Genomic DNA, 22,825 nt, shown 5'->3' with positions numbered 1-22,825 from the left:
CCTAGCAACGTGCAGTAAGTCTGGTCTGGATGAGCAGGATGCCGCTTTGGGAATTCCTGCCGTAAATAGTAAAAGTGGAAGAATTTGTGGGAGGGAAAAAAATACTTTTTTGGGGTGGGGGTGGGGGGGTAGTCAACCTGCTACAGCAATCACCTCGAAAACTCCCATGTGCTCACTGCTAGGTGTATGAGCATGTGTCTAATAGGCTTGGGAGACAACATACATTTAGAGAAACAATGATCCCCTCCAGATTTCTAGTGATAAACCATATTGTGTTGCAAACTCAGCTCAGTCCCACTCAATGCAAGGCCTGCAGGGCCTTTAACCAGTTCAGCCCCTCTGCCCTTTTCTTGTAGTCGCTATGCAAGTAAACTGATGCATCTCTGTGGAAGAGAATTAAAATACAGAGAACAACAATTAAAAAGAAACAATGCTATGTTAAACAAAACTTATTTTGATTCACATATTAGTTCCCTGGTAATTACCCAGTAATGTTTTTATCATCAACATAGACTGGTTCAGAGAGAAGCCTAGAGCTATAATGATCAAGGGTTTCATTTTTCATTCACACCAATGATCATTTTTTCATTTTTATTTTAGGTAACACTGTTAATATCACGTTGACATCCTTCTTCTGGATAAGGCTTTTTCACTCTCTACAGGAGAGTAGGTCACACATACCAAAGTTTCTTTCATTTGCACATACACCAACATTCTGTGCCGGACTGAAAACATGTAATCTTTTCAAGTGCCATTTTGTGAAATATATATCTGTAGTTAAGTAGTTGGTCATGGTGCATTTGTGTGGCCAAAAATTGAACGCAGTCCTTTCTATTGTAGGATTTGTGCAAACCATGTTTGTGCAAAGCAAATGGCTGAAGCCATTAACAAATGAGACATGGTAATGGTATGTAACAGGAAGGAACAGAAAAATAACTTGCTTAATGTCATCACTGATTTAAATTATTGCAGTATTCGATAAAATGATTTATCAGTCCAAGGCTATTGTCCGTGGTGTTGCATCTATACTTAAACCTGACTTCAGCATTGGGTGAAGGTCTGGTGTTGGAGATGCATATCACATGGTAAACACCTGCGGCCAAAACCCTGCCATAACATGCCAACAGGTGTCCTGAGTATCTGTCTGTCTTTGACCACTCCTGCATGCCAGTGTTTCTCATATAACAATGTGAGTGCACGTGTGCTGATGTGTGTGTGTGTGTGTGTGTGTGAGAGAGAGAGAGAGAGAGAGAGAGAGAGAGAGAGAGAGAGAGAGAGAGAGAGAGAGAGAGAGAGAGAGAGAGAGAGAGAGAGAGAGAGAGAGAGAGAGAGAGAGTGAGTGAGCGTGCGTGTGAGCGTGCGTGCGAATGTGTGTGTGCATGTGTGTTCTGACTGCTCTGTCTATTTTTACCCAGCTTCCCAGAGCAGAGCGACTAAAAAGAGTAGCTGTCACTTCATAAGAACAAATTGCCACTTCCACAGCTCAAATGGAATTTTCTTTCATCATGGCAGGTATAATATTCTAAAAGTACTATACACTGCCATATACCTTATATGAGAGTTGTGAATAAACTTTTCATACAATATTTGTAAGATTCTCTCTTTTTTTGGAATTTAACAACCAGCTTTTGTTGTGTGCTGTGAAGGTTCTTAGAATGTCAATTTTCCCATACAGATGAAGTGCCACAAACTTTACCCCCTACTGGCAGCCACAAGGTTACAGAAAACAAAGACCTAGCTGAGAAAGACACACGATTTATACACTGAGGACAAACAAAGACATGGATGAGAAATACATTATTTACAGACTGGGGACCAAGAAAGACCTGGCTAAGAAAGACATATGATTTACACACTAAGGATAAAGACCTGAGAAAGACATGATTTACACACTGAGGGCAAGTGAGATACCTGAGAAAGTTTCTCTATCTACCACAAAGGTAGCTGCACTGACCTCTACGCACACACACACACACACATGCACACACACACACACACACACACACCTCAGTTATGTACACCCTGAATTTGCCCTGAAACGGTGGAAAGCTAAGCTGCAGCTGTCAAGAGCTGAAAGAAGACACCCAAAGTCCTTGAAAAAAATGTAGCCTAGGGACAAAAAACAGGCTAGTGGCATATTCAGTTCAATACCCCAACTGGTATCCACATAACCAAATCTGCCAGTTTCCCAGGGAACAGTAAGAATACTTTGTGCATATTTGTAACTTGCCCTACATGTCTAATGTTCACATTAATGCTAACAAAATCACTTTCTCGTAAATATATCTTAAGATGAATTAGAAATTTTCATAAAGCATGGAGGAGAAAGTACAGTTAAGTGCATACTGATCCACTACATCTACTGCCTGTCCTCCGTTAAAGAAAATCACAGACCAGCAGTTTTAATTCCAAGCAACCCCATCTCTTACAACAGGGGGAATCACTCACAGAACACAAACCCAAGCACTGAACAGTATAATAAGCGTAGCATGTATTCTTTGCCTATTATTTCAGGATTATGATTGAACTCCACACAAAAGAGAGGTGAATGAATGAAGCCTCTGTTGAGAAAGACATACATAAAGACAACAAAAGAGTAAGAAGAAAATCTTTACAAGCCACCAGGAATCCTAAGTTCAAATTACATTAATAAAATGGAAACTTCTCTGGTTTAACAGCACTAGGACCATCGGAATGTGCTCGGCTCTTTTCAGAAGATAAATTGGAATGAATGCAAAACTTCCAAATCTAGAAAAGCCTGTGCCCCTCACAGAGCCAGCAGAAATATCCTAAAAAAAAGGCCAGGGGCAGACGGGAGTGCTGAAAATATTCAACACCGTGCTGAGTTCAAGCTACTGAATACGTCCAGAATCAAGCATAAGCAGCTCCCACTTTTAGCTCACTTCAGGCAAATTTCAGTGACATTTGCATGAAAAAAAAATTTCATTTGGTGGGGGGAGTTCAACTGTTTAGCATGTGTCATCTACTGCTCTCAATGTCCAGTCAGGCAGTAATGAAAACACAGGTCTGACTTTAGTGGGTGCTGCTTCCGCAACAGTGTTATAGAGTGGAGACGTGAACAGAGCCCTTTGAAACCCCCAAACCCTGACCCGGGTTGTATGAATAGCTCTATGCCACTAGAATCACATTTCCATACCAAGTTCAGATGTGTTTATAAAATCAATGGAGTGCTGCAGTCTCAGCTGGCCTAATGGAGAACAGTTTATATAAATGTACACTGCCCCACATGTGGAAATTGTAATGAGCAATCGGGCATCTTAAAATGATCAGAAACACACAAACATATACCCACAGTGTTGACATCCTCATGCAGTAAGCACACAGGTTCTGGCATGTTCTATACAAACCACCGATGCCGCAGACTTGGTACAGTTGTATCCTATAACTGGGACTGAATCCCAGCTGTGTCATGCAATTAGGATCTGATAACACTCAGACTTTCCTCTACCACTGAACAGGGATGTAGTGTTTCGGCGTTAACATGTTTTTTAGTGTTCTCCTGAAGCCACCTAATGCCCCCCCCCCCCCAAATTAAATAAATAAATAACAGAACGTCTGCACAGCCTTTGCCCTCCATGTGTGGCAAAACAAGAAGGTTGGATTTAATAGAAATTATGTGACAATCAATGAATCAAAAATCTAACAAATAAAATACATTAAAAAGCCCAAGTCCCATGCTTTCCTCATTCTACTGTTGACCATGAAAGGAAATCTAGATCCTCTCTGCCTCAGATGGTACATTAGAAAACTACGGTGCGCATGCGTGCGTGGGTGCCTGTGTAAGTGTGTGAGGCCACGTTCACTCGTTTGCATGCTCCTTCACCCTCTCTACCATACTTGCACACTTCCCTCCCAAGGCCTCTGGGTCACACCTGTTCTGCGGCTTTGAGAGGGGGCAGAGGGTCCAGGAAGGGCAAGGAAAGTTCAAACAGCCTGGTGTCACATAACAATCCCCTAACACACTCAAAACAAGGCATCACGGTGTTCAATACAACGTGCGTTTACACCATCCCAGTCTGCGTCTACGTACGTTTTACCTCAACAATTACAGTACTTGGTGTTGTGGGTTTACTTTAACCTTCATGACAGACACAGGGAGACAGAAGAGGAGGCGATGTAGAAAGGAGAGAGAGGAAGAGGCAGATGGAGAGGCTGGAGGATGAGGATGGAGCCCACGTCTTCTGAACTCCAGACTACACGCACGCCTTCTGAAAGCATCATCTGAACATTAAGGATGTGATGCGCAGCATGCTTTGTTGCTGTCTAGGTAGAACAGGTAATTTCCTTCATGTAACATGGCAGTGATGTAAATACTCAACCATTAATTAGACCTGCCATAACACCTCCACTCACATAATGATTAAGCAGGTTATTAGCTTATAGTAATGATTTTCTCATGGCCAGATCCACAATGTTTCCAGAGGGGTTTGGGGGGAACTTTCAGGGGTGCAATGCAAACTTAAATATGTCTGGTAAAATCCCTTTATAGTGCAATAACTTCAGGATGTAAGAGTAAAGACCACCAAACAAGGATCATCTGTCATATGATAACTGACAGCTACTGGCTGTGATCGAAGCAATCAACAACAATACCATTACAATTATAAAATTGTTGACAAAACACATGTAACCTTTCCCTGCAACAAATACGAAAGAACTGCTTTTGATAATTAGAAACCAGCATAGTGTTATATCCTGTTATGATCTAATTTCTATTTTGATTATACACAACAGATACAGAACAGTGTCTTTTCCATTAGCCTGGACAGATGATGAATGTAGACTATTTATTCATTGTTTCGAGGTTGCTTGAATGATCAATCCAGATTGTCACTTGGTGCATCAGGAGGCGTCAAAGTATGCCTGCATATCTGACAACTACTGCTTCAGTGTAACAGCAATGCAACCTTCGCGAGTAAGCATATTTCCGTAATAACGACGATAAAGGTTCGCCACGTCTGACACAAAGCATTGGCAGCAACAGTTTCGAAAGTCCTCATCATTTCGGCGTCCTAAATGCCGCGCAGACCCTCTCTGTGTCTTGAATGGTAGAGCTTCGCATTAACTCTTTCCTACGCCAAAAGGCAGCGCGCTCCCAACTATCTGCAACAGTACGACGTCTTAAGTTTTAGGAAGGCTTCCTTGCGGTAGGAAATCGATGTCAAAGCCGACCTACTGCGACACATATACGACCTGGAAAATCACTTATTCACAAACCAACGTAAGGTAGTGGGATATTGCAGTAAAGGCCTATTTAGTGTTGACAGCATATCTATACTGAAACTTCTGAACAGAGGCGAAGGAGAATTCCAGACCTCTCTAACTTGGAAGAGATCGCGAACTTTCTGCTCCTTACCGTTATGTATCGTGTTTCCTTTCACAACCCTCTGTATTCGTATCGATCATTATCCTGACACCGCGAAGTTACTGTTGAACTAAATGCAGATTCCGACTTGTATTTTGATGGTAGCCAGCTAAGTAATTGTGATCACGCGTTTCTCTCGCATACTACGCGCTGTGAAAGCTCCAGCGCTATGAACGCTACGCGGGGGCGCGCGCATACGTAGCTAAGGGCTGGGCGGTCTCGCAGTGCAATTCATGTTGGAATGTCGGGAACGCGCATTATTCTACTCAAGTTTTTTTTTTTTTTTTAATAATCAATAGTAAACATTCAAATGTTATGATTATTATACCAAACTCGTGTGGATATCGATTTTAGAATAACAAAAAGAGAAGACCACACACGGATGTGGAAGGGCGCTTTCAAAGTCCGTGTTACATCCATGTCCAGTGTTTGGGGTCATAATATATTCTAAAAAGCAGCAAATCGCAGTCCAGTTAATTAAATTAAATATGCCTCAAAACGCTTATTTTACTGTGGAATTTTCACCATGATTCACGTTACCTAAAATGCTGAAGTTAGGCTATTCTCAATTGTATTGACACAGAGTATACCTACTATGGAAATAAAAACTTCTAATAATGTGGTAAAACGGTGGACAAGTCAGTTTCCGCTGAACAGCAATGTGAGAGAGGTTCTTCTGCACATTCTTCATTCTGCTCTCCTATCCATCCATTGTCCGTACCCTGCGTTTTGAAAAAGTAGAGAGGATGTGCTAAATTAAAGGCATTCTCTACACGAAAACTATCTGAACGATACAGCAGACTGAATCATGAGTCGCATAATTTCAAACGAACATTGTGGAATGTTGCGCAGCGTGATTTATATTGCTCACCACAAGAGGTAGTCGTTCTGCTTTGTGCGTCGGATTTGCGACTACGTAGCGCTCCCATTGAATATATTTACTGCGTCTTTGTAAAAGAGAAGGCCTGCAACTTCCATCGAACAAAGTTTAAACCGCTGCTTGTTACAGAACCCAGAATGCGCAGTATATATTCGTATTTTCTATATGAGATGAATGAGCAGAAGTTGTTCTCTTGAAAACTGCTTATTCCCCCCAGAGAACTCATAGAATGCTGTTGCTGCGCAGTGCAATAGCATTATGTTAATCATCTTTCAGCATTTGTACTGACTGTAATTCACAATGATGAAAGGGAAATGTTTATTCCACTGGCTGAAAGGCACAGATAGCAGCCAGAATGTGTGTCTAGAGTACAGAGAGAAAACATGAATAATTTATGAAAAACAAGCATTGATTCTAATCACATAGAACACACTGGTAAGGATGAGAATAACACGATTCTGATTGCAGTGGGGTGTACTTCAATGACTCCATTAAACCTAATGTGATTTGAATAATCTAGCTGGGTACAATCTTTGGGAGTGAGTAATGTTTGGTCTTCTGTCTCATATGTTTAAGTTCAGGGTCCAGGTGCGAGCCTCATGACACAGGATGAGCAGTGGTGCACATAAACCCTGACTCACACATCCTTCCTACCCACCAAGCCTCTGATCCTCCTGAACCCTCTCACACTTCCCAATGCCACTCTCTCTTGCTATCTCCATTTCCTCACTGAGCCTCTCACCATCTCTGCTGGGAAACACTCGATGCATACCTTGCTTGTTCCCCTGCATGGCCAGTCTGCTTCTCACTCTCTCTGCCTGGAGCCAGTGAATGGGCCTGACGAGCAAGTGATCGTGAGCTTGGAGTCCCTCTCACTTTTTCCCTCTTGACCTGCCTCTGTCTTCTCTCTCGCCTCGATATAGCAACAGGTCCACACAAAGCAGGGTGATCTGGTGGGACTGGTGGTCTTCACATCCTGTAGTCCATGTAAGTAAACAGTGGAAGATAAGGAGAGGTGTGATGTTCCACACAGCTAGATTTCTCCATGAAGTCCTCAGGGTGAATATGCCCTCCACTTCTCAACATCATCTGGCTTCCCAGAGCTGGAGGATGGAGGAGGAACCGGAGCCACCTGGAGGAGGATATGAGGTCACAGGCAATCCATGAATGGGATTAAACCTCTACCACACAGCAGCCATAGGAAGTCCTGCTGCTGGACAGGAAATAGGCATCATAATAGAGGGGTCATTCTGTACTGTAGCTGCTCTCTTCACCAGACTTATGTACACATTTTTCCTCTGGAATATTTTTGGATTTTCAAAGTCACATTGGAAAACAAACGCAGATTGACCGAGAATTTACCCTACCAAGCGTAGTGTCAGATGATATGTGGACAGAGCAGCTCCTTGCTGACCCAGCGCCCTGAGCCAGCAGCCAAGTGACCCAGTTGCCTCTTCAACATCTGCATGATCTGGCATTGCTGCTGCTGGAACCATTGCCACGTTTGCATGGTGGTCTCGTCACATCATGCTGCCCACCAAAGTCTCCATGTCTCCAGTCCAGGACATGAGAATTTAATCTTTCCAAGAGTGGCACGTAGTACTAAATGTGGAGGAATCCTTGTGGTCATCATTCAGTTTTATTGCAGGTACTAACGGGAACCTCTCCAGTTAGATTTAGGAGAGAAAAAACTGAAGACAGTTAAATTGTTATTTTGAGAATCGACTTTACATTTTTTCAGCTTTAAAAAATTTGACTCATCTCCTCTGTGTCACAGCTTGAATCATAGAAGTGGGCCAAATGAATGGTAAACTATAGACTGTATGACCCAATCATTGCATTCTGTCAACACTTGTGTTTTACAGTCCAACACCTCCTACAGTCAGTCACCTTAGAAATCCCTTACTAATCTTGTCAAAATGTTGAGAAGAAAACATTATGTAATTATAGTCCTGTCCATACTGTTTACATGTCGGCAAAATTTTGTTTTTAGTTAACTGTTATAATTGGCTTTCAACTGTTTGAAAAGACCATTATTAGAAGATTGTTCAGATTGCTCAAAATAGTTTATAGTATTAGTACAATTGGCTGTTTAAAATGTGATGTAAAGGTGTCCACTTGCATACAAAACGTATAAAAATGTTCTAAATTCATCATTAAATGCCATTTTAATCTGTCTGGAATAAAACAGATAAAGCACATTATGAATTATGAATACTCTTGCAAATTAAATAATTTCAAGCGGCTTTGTAAGGCGTATTTACAAAGACCAGTGTGTGCAACACTATGGGGAATTAGAACAGCACTTCTGTGCCGTCAACTGAAGAGAGTAAGAAGACCACTGGCTCCCTCCTGTAGCGGGCTGGACCCAGAGCCCAGGACCCACAGGAGGGAGCACCACATCACAGCACTCTCATTCCTTATGAATGCACAACTCATTCATTCTGGATAACAAAGACACATCCCATTTGAAAATGTAATTTATTGGTCACTGCAGTGTTTCTGCACTTTTGGGTTCTTTAATGCTGGCACAGAGAAGAGGGCAAAGCTCAAATACACTAACTACAGTTTAAACCAGTTTCCTTTAACACATACAAAATGATGATTTCATACAAAGGAAATAAAAAGTTCTAAAACCATCCTTAAAACAAAAAATACAATATGTAATGGGTGAGGATTTTTTAAAGCACATTTTATATCAGCTAGATAAATAAATGAAAGCCAGGCATGGAAAATGTTTGTATGTAAACAATAAATTGCTAAACTAATGAAGTAAACAAACAGGTAAAAAATAGTACTGTAGAAAAAAATAAATAATCAACATTTGAATAATTGTGTGTAGTAAAAGAAGTCTTAAAAAAGGGGGGTGGGGGGGGGGATGCGTGCCATGAATAAAACGGAGCTCAGGGAATCTCAGATCCCATAGCCCTGCAATCAGAGCCCTCCAATTACCTGCAAAAAGATTGAGCAAAGCCATGGTTAGGACTGCCATCTAACATCTGCTATCCTCACTCACTAAACTTCAGGTCACAACAGTACAGGTCTCTGCATACTGGATTATGCACTAGTTCTGTATGGAATAATTTCCATCTTAAAGAAGGTCATCGCTTCAATTTTTTAAAGATTTTTTTAAAAACAAAAATTTAGTATAATTGAGTCAATAAAGTGATAGTTGTTACTGGTGAAATATTATAATTCCAGCCACCAAAAGTAAAGTAAAAAAAAAATAAAAAAATCTATAATTGTAAAATGTAGCTGGTAAAAATGTAGTGTACCAAGAGGCCAGTTTACAATATACACTATAGCTTTTCTTATAAGATACCAATCTTGTCCATGAGTTAATTTTACTTAGTTAAATTTACTGTTGGTAACTTGTCTTGTTCTCTGCATAATTGTGCCATGTTTCCAGTAGCCACTTTCATACATGAGCCGTTTGAAAACAGGTTAGTAATATTTGGATATTTTGTGTACATATATGCTGGAACACTTATATCACTTTACTATATTGAAAACATCCAGCTAACATCTGCTCAAAACTAGGTCAGTCCTGAAAAAGATCAGTTAAGGCTGACAGCATGGGGTCAGGAGCCTGCAATGCTGGATGGTTACAAAATGACAATTGAATGTATAATGTAGGGAAGACTGTTAGGTAGGACTTTAGAGATTGTGTACCCAATAGTGATTATTCAGTGTGTATAATCATATGAGTGTAGTTATTAAATAAAGCATATGGTTTGTGTTAGCAGTTTTATGATGTAGAACATTGTATGAGAGCAGCATTTACCTGTCGAGGCGGCTGACTACCTCTCGCACCAAACTAATAAGGTGCTCGTGCTCCTGAGGGCTGGACACCACAACGCCATGGAGCTTCTTCATATAGGAATCGATGGAGTCTAAACTGGCAGTCTCTCCACTCCCTGCAAGACCAGAGCACATTAACATATGAGGGTGCCAGAGAGCACAAACTCCATAAAGGCTGGTCAATAATACTCCTAAAGGCAAAAAATGATATGATATGTTTTATTCATATCACAGTATTAAAGTTTTCTCAATTTTGCAAATGAGTCTGAACAGCATCAGTGCACCAAGAAAACTATAGTGCCACATTAAAAAAGTTACTTTTACTTTTATGAATGTTAAATATTAGAAAAATATTTTACAAACAACCAGAGGAAACTAAACTAGTGCTATATAGTGTCCCACATAGCTGTGGTTTAGGCCTCATTGTTCTCTCTTTATATTCAGGTCCTTGGAAGTGTAATTCTCAAACATTACCATCGCTTTCATTACTCCGGTCGCTTTGATTTACAAAGTTAAAAAATCATCAGTTTGCCAAGATTCCACAGTTATGCAAAATAGAAGACTATGTTAAAGACCAGAAATGCATTTGTTCTACATTCTACTACAATATAAATACTCATGTTTGGTTCCAAATCTGCTCAAGTTAAGCGTGTCAAGTTCATAATAGACCTTGATGTTTTTTTGAGTTCAGCTAAGAGTTATAGTAAGAGTTATAGTCCAAGTTATAATTTCAGTAAAAGTTATAGTTAAGGACAGTTGTTCAACTTATTGATGCAGGTTTACCATTTACATCCCATATATGTAACATCTCTAAAGATGCATCTTGTCATTTAACAAAGATCTCCGAAATAAGAGACATGCCAGTCAGAAATGGCATTTAGAAACTAGTATGTGCTTTCCCTAGATTAGACTACTGCAATCTGTTGCTGGCGAGCTGCCCTGCTGTCTCTTTATGTAAGCATCAGTTAGTTCTGAATGCAGCAGGCTGTGTCTTTACCAGGAAAACAAACAGAGCACATTACCTCCACTTATTCAATTTGCACTGCCTTCATATCAAGTTCAGCACTGACAACAAAGCCTTTCTCATAATTTTAAAAGCCTTTAATGGTCACAGCCTCTTCGCTCATGGCATATTACTAATTCCACAATTGGTGGAAAATATTTTACTTATATTATTTGTATTAAATCATTTAAATGAATCAGTGAAGAATGGAAGGCAATACTGTATATAACATCAATTACATGCTTATAATTATCCACTACTTGTTATTTACAGGCTTCAGGGTCTACATTTCTGAACACAAATAAAAAAAGTGGTGTCTATATTTGTATAAACAGACAGACTGCCCTGAGACCCGCACCATGTGTGCTGTGTCTACATGCATGCTGTACTGTAACAGCCTGTTGCATGTGTGCATGTCACCGCGCAGGGCATTTTGGAGAATCAGTTTGGAGCTGTGTGAAGAAGCGCAGTATGTCCAGGTGCTGCAGCAGCAGCCTGTTGCATGTACGCATGCGCGTTTGTGTGTCTCACCAGGCAGGGGCACGTTGGAGAAGCTGTGTGTGAGTGCTGAGCGGAGTGTATCCAGGTGCTGCAGCAGCAGCCTGTTGCATGTACGCATGCGTGTTTGTGTGTCTCACCAGGCAGGGGCACGTTGGAGAAGCTGTGTGTGAGTGCTGAGCGGAGTGTATCCAGGTGCTGCAGCAGCAGCCTGTTGCATGTACGCATGCGCGTTTGTGTGTCTCACCAGGCAGGGGCACGTTGGAGAAGCTGTGTGTGAGTGCTGAGCGGAGTGTATCCAGGTGCTGCTGCAGCAGGCTGTTGCGTGTGCGCTCCTGCAGCACATCTCCCTCCAGGCGCTCCACAGCACCGCGCATGCTCTCCACATGCTTCTGCAGAGCCGCATTCCGCTCCTCATACTCCATGTTGGTCTTCCGCAGCTGCCGCAACTCTGCCTCGCGCGCTGGGGGAAAAAACCCCAACAAGCAAACACATCCATACACACATACACCAGTTACGCTACCTAACAGTTACACCACCTTTGTCCCTTAAGGGTTTGCAGCCTCCGGTATCTTTTAAATGACTACAAATAATCGTAATGAACAGAGAGGACAGGACAGTGAGACCTTAATAATTAACTGACGAACAGGAAAGCATTCAACTGGAGCTGGAGTTCAGCCTCTGAGGTGCTTGAGTCCAGTCACTGCAGACTGGCCAATTACCACACACATCAATCATATTTAGGTCATTTCTGTGGTGATTGTGTGTCATATGGTGCTACCTTTTCATTTCATTTTATGCCATCTATTGTGATTACCTACATAAAGTAATTTAACATAAATGGCTCAAGGTACATAGTTAACACAGATCACCACATGATTGTATTTTCAAAAGTTAAATATGCAAGGGAAAACAAAAAGAATTTTTATGCTGCTAATTTAAACTGGATGGACATTACATTAGACAAAACTTCCACACTTTGAGGTCACAAAAAGGTGACATAAATGTAATTGTCTAACAAAGGATGAAGAGAAATTACTTGATATATCATGTAATGTATTTAAGCATGCAAAAATGTACACAGAGAGACTAATAAATAGAATGACTTGTAATACAGCGTTACATAACAGAGTGGCATATTTGCATTTGTTCTGCTTTAGAAGGCAATAAACACAAACCATTTAAGATGATAGTATTTGGCAAATTCTACACTTTTTCAGAAATTTGAAACTTACTGGAAACTTCTCTTCAGGAAGTGCATTTGCCTTAACCCAGTAGATGGAAACATATAGAGATGAAACTTTGGATTTTGGAATGTAATGGTTGTTGTTAAATTATGACCAGCTCAAATATTTGTAATCCGGGGAATGCAATAACCCACCTTTGCTATGGTTAAGGAACTCCTCAGTGAAGATGGGAATATCAAACACAGAGCGATCCTTCAAACCGCCATCATTCTGACAGTTGGGGGGGTGGAGAGAGAGAGAGAGAGAGAGAGAGAGAGAGAGAGAGAGAGAGAGAGAGAGAGAGAGAGAGAGAGAGAGAGAGAGAGAGAGAGAGAGAGAGAGAGAGAGAGAGAGAGAGAGAGAGAGAGAGAGAGAGAGAGAGAGAGAGAGAGAGAGAGAGAGAGAGAGAGAGAGAGAGATGACTTCACTAGATAAAATTTCAGTATTCCAAAGTATTCAGTATTCCTCAAAGGAGCTAAAGTAATGCTCGCTCACCCGCCCCTATCCATTTCAGTGTGAATACAACATACATCATGCACCAGGGGACTCTAATTTCACCAAGCCCCATGTCTGCTGGGTCCCATTAAGTCTCAGACAGCTGGTAACTGGAAGCTTGGTAATGACATTATTTAATTTCCTAAATGAGAACGGAAGCTCCAGCACCCAGTGATAGGTTCAGCCCTGAGTGTAAGAACTGATGAGAGCTCGAACAGCTTAGAGAAAGAGAGAGAGAGGTGAAAAGGGCCAACCCGCTGTCTCTCCTTTAAGACAGAGTGCTGCTGTGTGTTCAGCATGGAATTAAAGCTGCTCTTACCTCGTGGAGAGCTTCCCTGGCAGACTGCCGGCCCACATCTGTTCCAAAGAGAAAGAGATTAAGAGCAGCCAGTAGTGGCTGATTAATGTTCCCTGTCTGAAGGCTTCCTTCCATCTAGCAGCGATAAGATACTGAGTTAAGCAACCGGCATAAATGGCCCCTCTACTAAAGGGCATTTCCAAAGCTCTAATACAACAAAGACACATGAGAATAATGGATGGGCTTTGAGTTTCAAAAGAACTTACAGTCTGTCAGTCATTCACATTTCTCCCATGGACTCTTTTTCAGATATATTGTATGTACAGTATACAGCTGAAGTGCAATATCGCTTAAACATCAATAAATTAAAAATTGTATCAATAGCTGCATTATTTCTGAGTTGACAAGTAAAGTATTTTCTCTTATGAACAATCATGGCACAGGGGTTATAAATGGAAAACAAAGCATCTGTGACAGCTCAGACAATGCAAAGGACACAATATAAAGTCAACCTTTATGGACGTTGTCCAAAGTTAAAAAACAAAAAAACAAACAAAAAAACCCCAAACAAAAAAAAAACAAAACTTGCTTGTTCTTCACCACAAAACTGCAAGATTAAAATTTGTTAAGAACCTGAAATGAACCCTGATTAATATTGGGAGCAATTGCACCGTATGATAGTCCTCACAATGAAGCACTGATGTGGGAGTGTGATAGTCCTGACCGTGAAGCACAAGTGGGGAGTGTGATAGTCTTGACCATGAAGCATGAGGTGCGAGTTCGATAGTTCTGATACTGAAGCATGGAGATGGGAGCGTGACAGTCCTGACAGTGAAGCACGGACGTGGGAATGTTTCTAGATGGCACCATGAACGCCTATGGATATACCAAATACTAGCTGACAAAATGACTCCCATCATTTGGAAGCTTGGCAGAAGTGGAATATTCCAGCTCAACCACACGAGTTCCTAAGGAAGAAAAAAATGTAAACTATGACCTGGCCAAGTATGCCGTTTGACTTGAACACCTTTGGGTATTTGAAAAAGGTAGAGCAACACAACCACTCCAGCCAAGAAGAGCTGAAAAAAACAGTGCCTGATGAATTTCAGAACATCTCTCCAGAAAACTGTGCAACACTGGTATCCTTCATGCTGAGGAGGACTGAGTCTGCCCTCAAAAATAACGAAGTACTGAAAAAATAAAAGATCTGAATCTCAGTAATAAAGGATGTACTGACTTCTGCAGTATTGAGTTCCCACTGTGGGGCTTGTATTTTTTTATATATAGTAAATCTAAACTGTTAGGTTTTAAATTTTCAGAAGAGCAAATAGCCTATTGTTTAACTTAGAAAGAATGCAATTACTGTTAGGTGACCATTTAAATAAAAATAATAACAATAATAATAATCATCATCATAATCATCACATGCCACCGAGAACACAATTTTCAGAAAAGAATAATCAGTCAGCTAACCTTGACTAATAGTTCCTTTTGTTTGAGTTTAATTATATAATAGGGAGGTAGAGTTAATAATACTTATTCCACACCTCACAAGAAAAGTTGATCTCTCAGTGAAGCTAAGCAGCTACATACAATATTATTCATTTTAAAGCTGCGCATTTATTTCTTCAGAATAAATTCATCCACCTTAGAAGATAGCACAGTGCACACAGATTTTGCAGAAATGTGGAAGGACTGGATAGTAGCAGGTCCAAGATCTTACTTATTTTACTTTTAAAGCCTTTTTTACTAATTTGACAGCAGAGATGTCAGGGCATTTTTAAAAATAATTAGGTAATATGATGACAGTTATTCTCATATAATCAGTGCAGACAATTAGTTAATTAGTTAATACCTGCATGCTGCCTAGTCTCTGATTCAATACTGTATTTGCATTTTCTAGATAGGCATTCTGAGTGAACAAGAGAGTGCTGTCAAGTGCAAGGCTTTGATCTGTACCTCCCTGTTCACAGTGCTGTCACGTGCAAGGCTTTGATCTGTACCTCCCTGTTCACAGTGCTGTCAAGTGCAGGGCTTTGATCTGTACCTCCCTGTTCACAGTGCTGTCAAGTGCAGGGCTTTGATCTGTACCTCCCTGTTCACAGTGCTGTCAAGTGCAGGGCTTTGATCTGTACCTCCCTGTTCACAGTGCTGTCACATGCAAGGTTTTGATCTGCACCTCCCTGTTCACAGTGCTGTCACATGCAAGGTTTTGATCTGTACCTCCTCGCAGCCTCTTCCCCTTCTGCTTCTCCTGCACCTTCCTGGTGAAATGCTTATAGGCCTCAGTCTGTTGATACTTCTCCAGCTCTTTCATATAGCGCTCCTTATCCTTCTCTGCTTCATCCAAATACCTCTGTAGAAAGACAGTTGAGAAGAAGGTCAGGAGTCAAAGCCGACATAACACACCACCCATCTCACATCTGAGCGTGAGAGATGTGAGATGGTGGTGTGTCATCACAGGTAGGAGGAGATAACTGGTCGTGTGTGTAGAATGTCCACTCCACTTGGTGAGTGTGGTCCTTCGAGGACAGGCTGAGCGGCTGAGTTGCAAGCGCACCTGCTTCTCATCGGCAGGCAGCTTGCTCCACTCGTTGCCGAGCATCCTGGTAATCTCGGGGAAGGGGACGTCGGGTCTTTCGGCCCTCAGCTGCTCACGCCGGTCGTTCATAAACCGCACGTAACCCGTTAGTGGGGCTTTTGGAGCGTTGCTGTCCTTCATCGGCTTCTTCCTCTTCCTCCCTTTGGTCCAGCTTGCTCTGCGTGGCTTCTGCATGACCAAAGACACAGCTGAATCAAGTCTCTTCTCCTGTCTGTTCATATTTTATGTAATCAAACACATCAAAGCAGAGCTGTCTGTAAGGAAAAGTTCGAAGCACTACTCTTGTCTGTTTTATAATATGTATAACTGTTCAAAGACCCATAACACACACTAAGCCTAGGAACATCACTAATGGTGGCTGTTTTTCAAAACACAAACGTGACTTCTGTGCACTCAGATACTAAAAGGAGCATTCTCTTAAGAATATCAGGATGAACCTCTAACAATTCAGAGAGATGTGATTTGGAATAACACTTGGTGACACTTTCTATTTGAAAACCAGGAAATATCCCTGATAATGTGTCCAGAGACTTTGATAGCATACGGTTCTTTTTGTCTGCAAATGTGCTTCATTGCTCATCAAAGCAATAACACACAGACAGTTTTAACAAGTTAAATCAACATATAGGCTGCATTCACATGTCCAACCTGAAATCCGACTCAAATCCTATTTTATGACTTAAATGTGACTCGAATATATATTTTTTCTTAGGACTGTGGACACACAAATCCGATCTTTTAAAGTCAGATTTATATGTGGCCCTAGATCAGATTCGTGGCCATGCGACTTGAATGAGAACCGTCAGATCAGAATTCACGTGGCTTTTTGCCCTAACGCATGCGCTTAGCATTGCCCTCATCAAAACAATGGAGGAAATACACAGTAGCTGCGAAAACAAAAGCTAACATAAAAGCTTTTTTTTCCAGACCTCTCGACCAGATCATGTAGGCTACAGCTGACGAACTGTTCGCCGTTCTCCAACGCAAAATACAGTGCATATATGAGCTACTATCCCGTCCATTCTGCGGTTTTAATGTCCCCTCACAACTATGAAGTTTTCTGTACTTGCTAACACTGGTGACTTGTGCAAAAAAAACGTATTAATATGCAATTGCGTCTGTTTCGCATGACATATGCCTTCACATTGCAGATACAGGTCACTTGCAATTATGAATGTGAACCGTCAAGATTTCAATCGGAAAAAAAACGGAATTGAACAACATGGTGTGTAAAGTGAACGTAGCCATAGACAGATTAAACAAGGTAAATCAACACCAGCCTCTATGTCGCCTCCTTGCCTTACCTCCTCTCCATTTCTCTGGCTGCTGTTATCTGTGTTTGCCCCAGGCGAAGCACTCTGCTCTTCCATGACCTCTGACCTCACTTTCACACGGTGGTGAACTGCACGACATATACGTCACATCGACTAACACTCAAAATAATCACACATCAGAGCTGCTGTCCTGTGACAGTCGTTTCAATCACTGGACGAAACGGTCCAACCTACATTTCATAATAAAGGTTCGACTAAGTCATTAATATCACATGCCGCTGAGCATAAACGTTTCAGGATACAATAATCAGACAGCTACCGTTATTTACGTAACCTTGCTACAAATACAAAAATGGGATATCCAGCTTCAAAAATGGACCCTTCGCCATCCAAATTTAAGGACCGAAAGTATTACAATATTGTCTTATTTATACAGTTTAAATGGTGATTACTGTTGTCCATGCAGCTTATAGGTCTACTACATAACGTAGCCACTAAGCACAAGTTAATGCCCAGGAAACAGAACTGCAACGGCTACGTTTCCTGAACAGATGAGAAAAACTTACTTAGCTTCTCGCGTTAGCCACACACCTAAAATAGGTTAGCTAGCTAGAGAACTAACCATACCTGCTTACATTTTTCTGTAGGTTATTCTGGATTTTAAAAAGAAATTAAAGGAACACAGACCAAGCCACGGTCACCTTCGAAGTACACACTGACCTGTAGTTTGACGGAAACTGAGGACTTCAGAACAATCTTTATGAAATGGAATTGTACTAATCAAAACAATACAAATAACTACACATTCCGCGTCATCTCATTGCGACAGGTACGTGAAACGAGCAGTATCTGGGCAGAATTCATTCGCGTTGTGAACACGAATGTATAGAACGGTCAACATTTATTAAACTAAATGATTATTTTAACAGTACTGTATGAGGCGTTTGATTTATTTGTCTGCTACTAATGGCATGGAAACTATATTATTATTTTCTTAATATAACTACTTTATTTGGCGAAGGGATAGATAGGACGAGATGCGTCTATTTCTTCTTCGTGAGCGTGCTGAAAGGAAAACAGTCGAACGATGTTTAGCGCCGCCAGTCGACAGCAAGCTGATGTTCCCTGTGGTTGGGACTGCATATGCTGGTTATACTTCAAAACGCTTTAATTGAAATCAAACTGGCGTCTTCCATTCTCTTTACTGTTTCAATAACACATTACATAGCCCGTATTAGTCTGATTAAGACAGCTATCTTCACTTCTGTTCGAACGATTATTTAGGCCCGTTAGCTACTTATGATTATTTAGCAGTGGCCTATAAATTATAGAAAGTGAATATTTTCAGCGATAATTACTTTGTGATATAGCCTATTGTTGTAATTAATTAAAAGATAATAATTTAGTAGCTTGTGGTTATTTCTTTCGTTATGTTTTTGTCAAATGTGTGTCAGAAGTCTGAAGTCAATTAACACACAGTTAATTCCAGTTTAAAACTACAGACATGTAAATGTATAGTGGTAGCCTGGGAGTTCTTCCTTGACAGAAACCCATGGGTAAAAATTTCAGTCAAAACTGGTAGTGTTAATGAAAAATGGCTGCTTTTTTTATGAGGAGAGGTCAATGAAAGTAGGCTACTTTCTTGCCAGGATACCACTGTAGCTGAAGTGTAGTTAAACGATAAAACGTGACTTGTAATTGACCCCTTTTCATGCTAAATGATCCTCATGCTGCTTCTTATAAGTGTTAAGTTTAAAGGAGCAATAAGTCATTTTATTTCAATGATTCATCTTCACAATTAGACTTAGAATTCTAATCTTGAACGTTTTCACTCGAATAGCATCAAGTTGTCACTTTTGTAGAAATTTGTGGGTCAAATGAATAAAAAAATAATTAGAAATTAGACTGTGAGATTTCTAAAGTCATTTGAAATTGCTCAGATGAGAATGCAGCCTAAGGCTGGGGGTCTTTCAGAGGAGGCAGGATGCTGAAGATGAGTTCCCTGCCAGTTGTGTTCAGCTCCGTCTTCTACGCTGTAGCATGCTGAGGGAGGGCACTAAGGCTGACAATGTCAGCAGGTTGAACTTCAGGAAGGCGGAACAGGTCACTGCGACTTTCTTGGATTCTAGAGCTGGTAGGTGGTGGTGGAATTATTGGAACAGGAAGCGGTTCATACCCATCTCATTCTTTTAACTTAAGATAAGCTTCTTGAACAATTCTCAGGACCACATATAGCCACAGAACATGCTACATTCCTTTCTTGCATTGTATTTATTTGTTTGATCTTTCTACTGCTCATTAATCAGCGCTTTATTTTTGACTTCGTCCTGTTCTAGACGATGACATTATCCAGTAGTGGATAATCACTTGACAATGAGTCTTTAGTATAATCACTTGACATTTTACCGTAATACAGTCTACCACTTACCTGATTATCATCTATTGTCTGGGAAATGAGTGCCCTTGTTAGATTTTGTAGTGTCCTCTGTACTTAATGTGCCTTGTATGTTGCTGTTACAAAATAATTTCCTTTAGGGATTAATGAAGTTATTTGTGTTTATCTATCTATACAAGATGTCTATTCTTAGTTATTTTTTTCCCCAGCAATGCTGATACTTAACTTCTTACGTACTGCCTAGTCCCGTTGAAGCACATTCACCAGACAGTTGTTAAACTCTTTGATAATTAGGCTCAGAGAGGAGGCACTATGAGTGTGTATTGGACAAAGGCTAGCGGGAAGCCTTTCATGCCTTTTATGGGATGACATGAGCCACACAAATATTCACCAGATGTTGTTTCTTCAGTCTCAAACTTGTAAACTATATTAAGTAAATTTGACCTAATTGACAGTTAATGATGGCAAATACTGGAATCTTTTGTACACTTAATTAGAAATGTGATATAATCTACATTTTGTAATGCGGGGTGGCCCGAGTGCAGCAGGGCGAGGGCCAGGACGCACAGACTCCAACGTCTGGGACGTACATTTATTAACATTTAACATAGAACGCTAACGGCACTCACAAGATTCACACACGATTAATACAAACAAGAAACGGATAACATTAAATACGGATGATAAACACGTATACACCTAATAATAACAACAACGAAGATAACGTTTAACAGTACCATTGACAATAACACACCACATTAACACGTTACGTCAACAATGACCAACAACGCCCTGAAGTGGGTTTAAATACGCACAGACGAAACGAGGCGCAGGTGTGTGCCGGCGTGGCCACAAACAAAGGTCCTCTTACAGCACGTGGCTGCCCAAACCACGTGCCTCGCGATCCGTGACACATTTTAAAACTCTGTCAGTGTCTATTGCAAAGTCGATCTGAGGTTAAGTAATTTCTCCTGGGTTATTGTGGGTTCATCTCCTGGTTTTTAAAGTAACATTTAAATCTCACTTAATTTGACTCAAATCTCACTTTACAAAGTTTAGCATTTACAGAACATTCTATACATTATACTGAAGGTGCCTCTAATTTCCTCCATTATTGCCTTACTTGTTTAGTTGTTTGCTGTTTATCCAACCACTTACGGCATATGGAACAAACTGACTTGGGGGTATGGAAAGTTTCAGCTCTCATTCGGTAATGAGGGCCTCATTAGTACAAATGGCCACATTTTGTAGCTGTAGCCAAGCCTGGTCAGGCCACTAGCACTACTTCCACATAAAACCCACAAGCTAGTTTATTTATGAGAGGAAAAAGAGAACAAGCATGCTAATAGTAGAAAAAAATGATTGTGTTCTCCAGGGCAAGGTTGTTAAATTCTACTTCATTATTATATGTTTCAGCAGCCATTGAGTATAATGAAAGCAACAACAAAACAACAACAACAACAACAACCACAAACAGCACTTCAGTTCCTTGCTTTTTGTCTGCATCTCTACTTTCAGTGGTGGAGAGAATAGTGCTTTCATGTTAAAAAGAATTAAGAGGATGGAACAGGTCTGCTAGTGTCTCTTCGTTAGCTGGTCCACTGAAATCCTTACAGCTTCTGACACTCTGTCCAGAGCAGTTTCTTGGGATCCTCTCCTGGGCCTGTGTCTTGTCAAATTTATTAAAGTGCAGTAAATGCAAACTGAACAAACAGCCAGAAGTTAGTTGAAATGGGCAAAACCTTCATCTTCTAGGCCTGCGATGCACACATTTAAGGACTTACTTCCTATGTCATTGGCCCATACTGTAGTTTCTTCTTGCATTTGCTGCTATGGATGTTTTCTGCAGTGCTCTTCTATCTTATACATGCCGTAATTCCGAGTACCCTCCTGGCAACTTTGTCACCGTGTCCATAAATGCACAGACCATGCAGCCAGATGGCACAGGAATGCAGCAGATACGGGATGAAAACAAACTCATCACCTGATCACCTTCTGGAACTGAACAGAACTCTTTGTTGATTGCATTAATAGCTTACAGCTTGTGTGTTGCAAGTTTTTATTACTCATGTCAGTGTGCATTTGCATGTGTATGTGCATTGTAAGGGAAAGAGAGAGACTGTGTGTGGGAGGGGTGTCAGAATGTGTGTTTACTTGGTGAGCATACTGCAATAATTGCTCTCTTCCTTCATTATGTCACAGGTTAGAGGAAAAAAAGCCAAGGGGGGCTGGTTGGAGGGAGAGAGAGAGTGAAAGATAGTGGGGAGGAGGCAGAGAGGCAGGAGGAGCGAGAAAGAGAGAGAGAGAGAGAGAGAGAGAGAGAGAGAGAGAGAGAAATTGGTGAGGGCTGTAATTTTAATGCATGCAGTCTAAGGGAAGATTTTAATGATGTCCTTGGAAACAATAGCTCACATACGTGGAGAGCAGCAAACTCCTCATTCTTCAGGGCCCAATAAATGTATAAATAATTTGCATATTTTGTTGAAAATACTCTTAAAATATCCTAGAAAATACCCTTGAGGTAAAAAGGGTCACATTTCTGCCTGTTGTTATTTGTGCTAACTGTTATTTCATAAATATAGGAAATTATACTAGTGCATTAAAATAGATGTAGGTGTGAGCTGTTGGGTGCAGTTAATGGAAAAAGAGAGCCAGGATATGGAGTTTTGCAAAATTTCTTCTAACACAAACTACAGCTAGCAACTGTTCTTCTAGAGACTCTATAACACAGTATTTATCTTTCTGCCTTCATTTAAACTTCATTAAGCTTCATTCCGAAACAGCCAAAGCAGTGTTCTCAGGTATGGCTCGATTATACAGCACTAGGAGCATTAGAGCCCTTTTATTGTTCAAGTTTTTTTTGCAACCAAAAATTGTGAGGGCTCTGATCTCATACATCTAATGCACTTTACTTATGTCATCAGTCATTGCCATTTATAGCACATGCAGTATTAGGCCAAGTGCTTA

The 22,825-nt window shown here is 40.8% G+C and overlaps 2 protein-coding genes across 9 annotated transcripts in view; both read right to left on the bottom strand.

Moving 5' to 3' along the window:
• The window catches only part of peak1 (pseudopodium-enriched atypical kinase 1), a 52,475-nt gene extending 46,908 nt beyond the window's left edge, over positions 1-5,567 (bottom strand). For all 6 annotated transcript variants that reach the window (XM_035535704.2, XM_035535691.2, XM_035535692.2 and 3 more), the window contains exon 1: positions 5,378-5,567. The gene's annotated coding sequence lies outside the window, so the exon portion shown is untranslated. The remainder of the gene's footprint in view (positions 1-5,377) is intronic.
• Positions 5,568-8,730: 3,163 nt separating this feature from the next.
• On the bottom strand, positions 8,731-18,336 carry hmg20a (high mobility group 20A). 3 transcript variants are annotated; one of them, XM_035523823.2, is made up of 9 exons: positions 18,184-18,336; positions 17,494-17,591; positions 16,148-16,357; positions 15,811-15,943; positions 13,609-13,646; positions 12,950-13,025; positions 11,816-12,031; positions 10,051-10,183; positions 8,731-9,218 (listed from the first exon to the last, which is right to left on the bottom strand). In XM_035523823.2, exons 2-9 carry the CDS (start codon positions 17,557-17,559, stop codon positions 9,215-9,217), a joined length of 876 nt encoding a protein of 291 aa, XP_035379716.1. In that variant the 5' UTR covers positions 17,560-17,591; positions 18,184-18,336; the 3' UTR covers positions 8,731-9,214. The 3 variants fall into 3 exon arrangements, with proteins under 3 accessions (XP_035379716.1, XP_035379719.1, XP_035379717.1); XM_035523826.2 differs by lacking the exon at positions 17,494-17,591 and having other exon boundaries at positions 18,184-18,320; XM_035523824.2 differs by lacking the exon at positions 8,731-9,218 and having other exon boundaries at positions 10,047-10,183.
• Between the last annotated feature and the right edge of the window lie 4,489 nt (positions 18,337-22,825).

Source organism: Electrophorus electricus, chromosome 4, assembly GCF_041902795.1.
Source record: "Electrophorus electricus isolate QZ-2024a chromosome 4, ASM4190279v1, whole genome shotgun sequence".
Classification (NCBI taxonomy): Eukaryota; Metazoa; Chordata; class Actinopteri; order Gymnotiformes; family Gymnotidae; genus Electrophorus; species Electrophorus electricus.
This window is presented reverse-complemented; position numbering and strand designations above follow the sequence as displayed.

Coding starts and splice junctions, on each gene's coding strand:
- hmg20a (XM_035523823.2), bottom strand. CDS start 17,559: ATGGAAGAGCAGAGTGCTTCGCCTGGGGCAAACACAGATAACAGCAGC. Junction 15,944..16,147: donor TGCCTGCCGATGAGAAGCAG/GTGCGCTTGCAA, acceptor GTCTTTCTACAG/AGGTATTTGGATGAAGCAGA. Junction 13,026..13,608: donor CCAGGGAAGCTCTCCACGAG/GTAAGAGCAGCT, acceptor CCCAACTGTCAG/AATGATGGCGGTTTGAAGGA.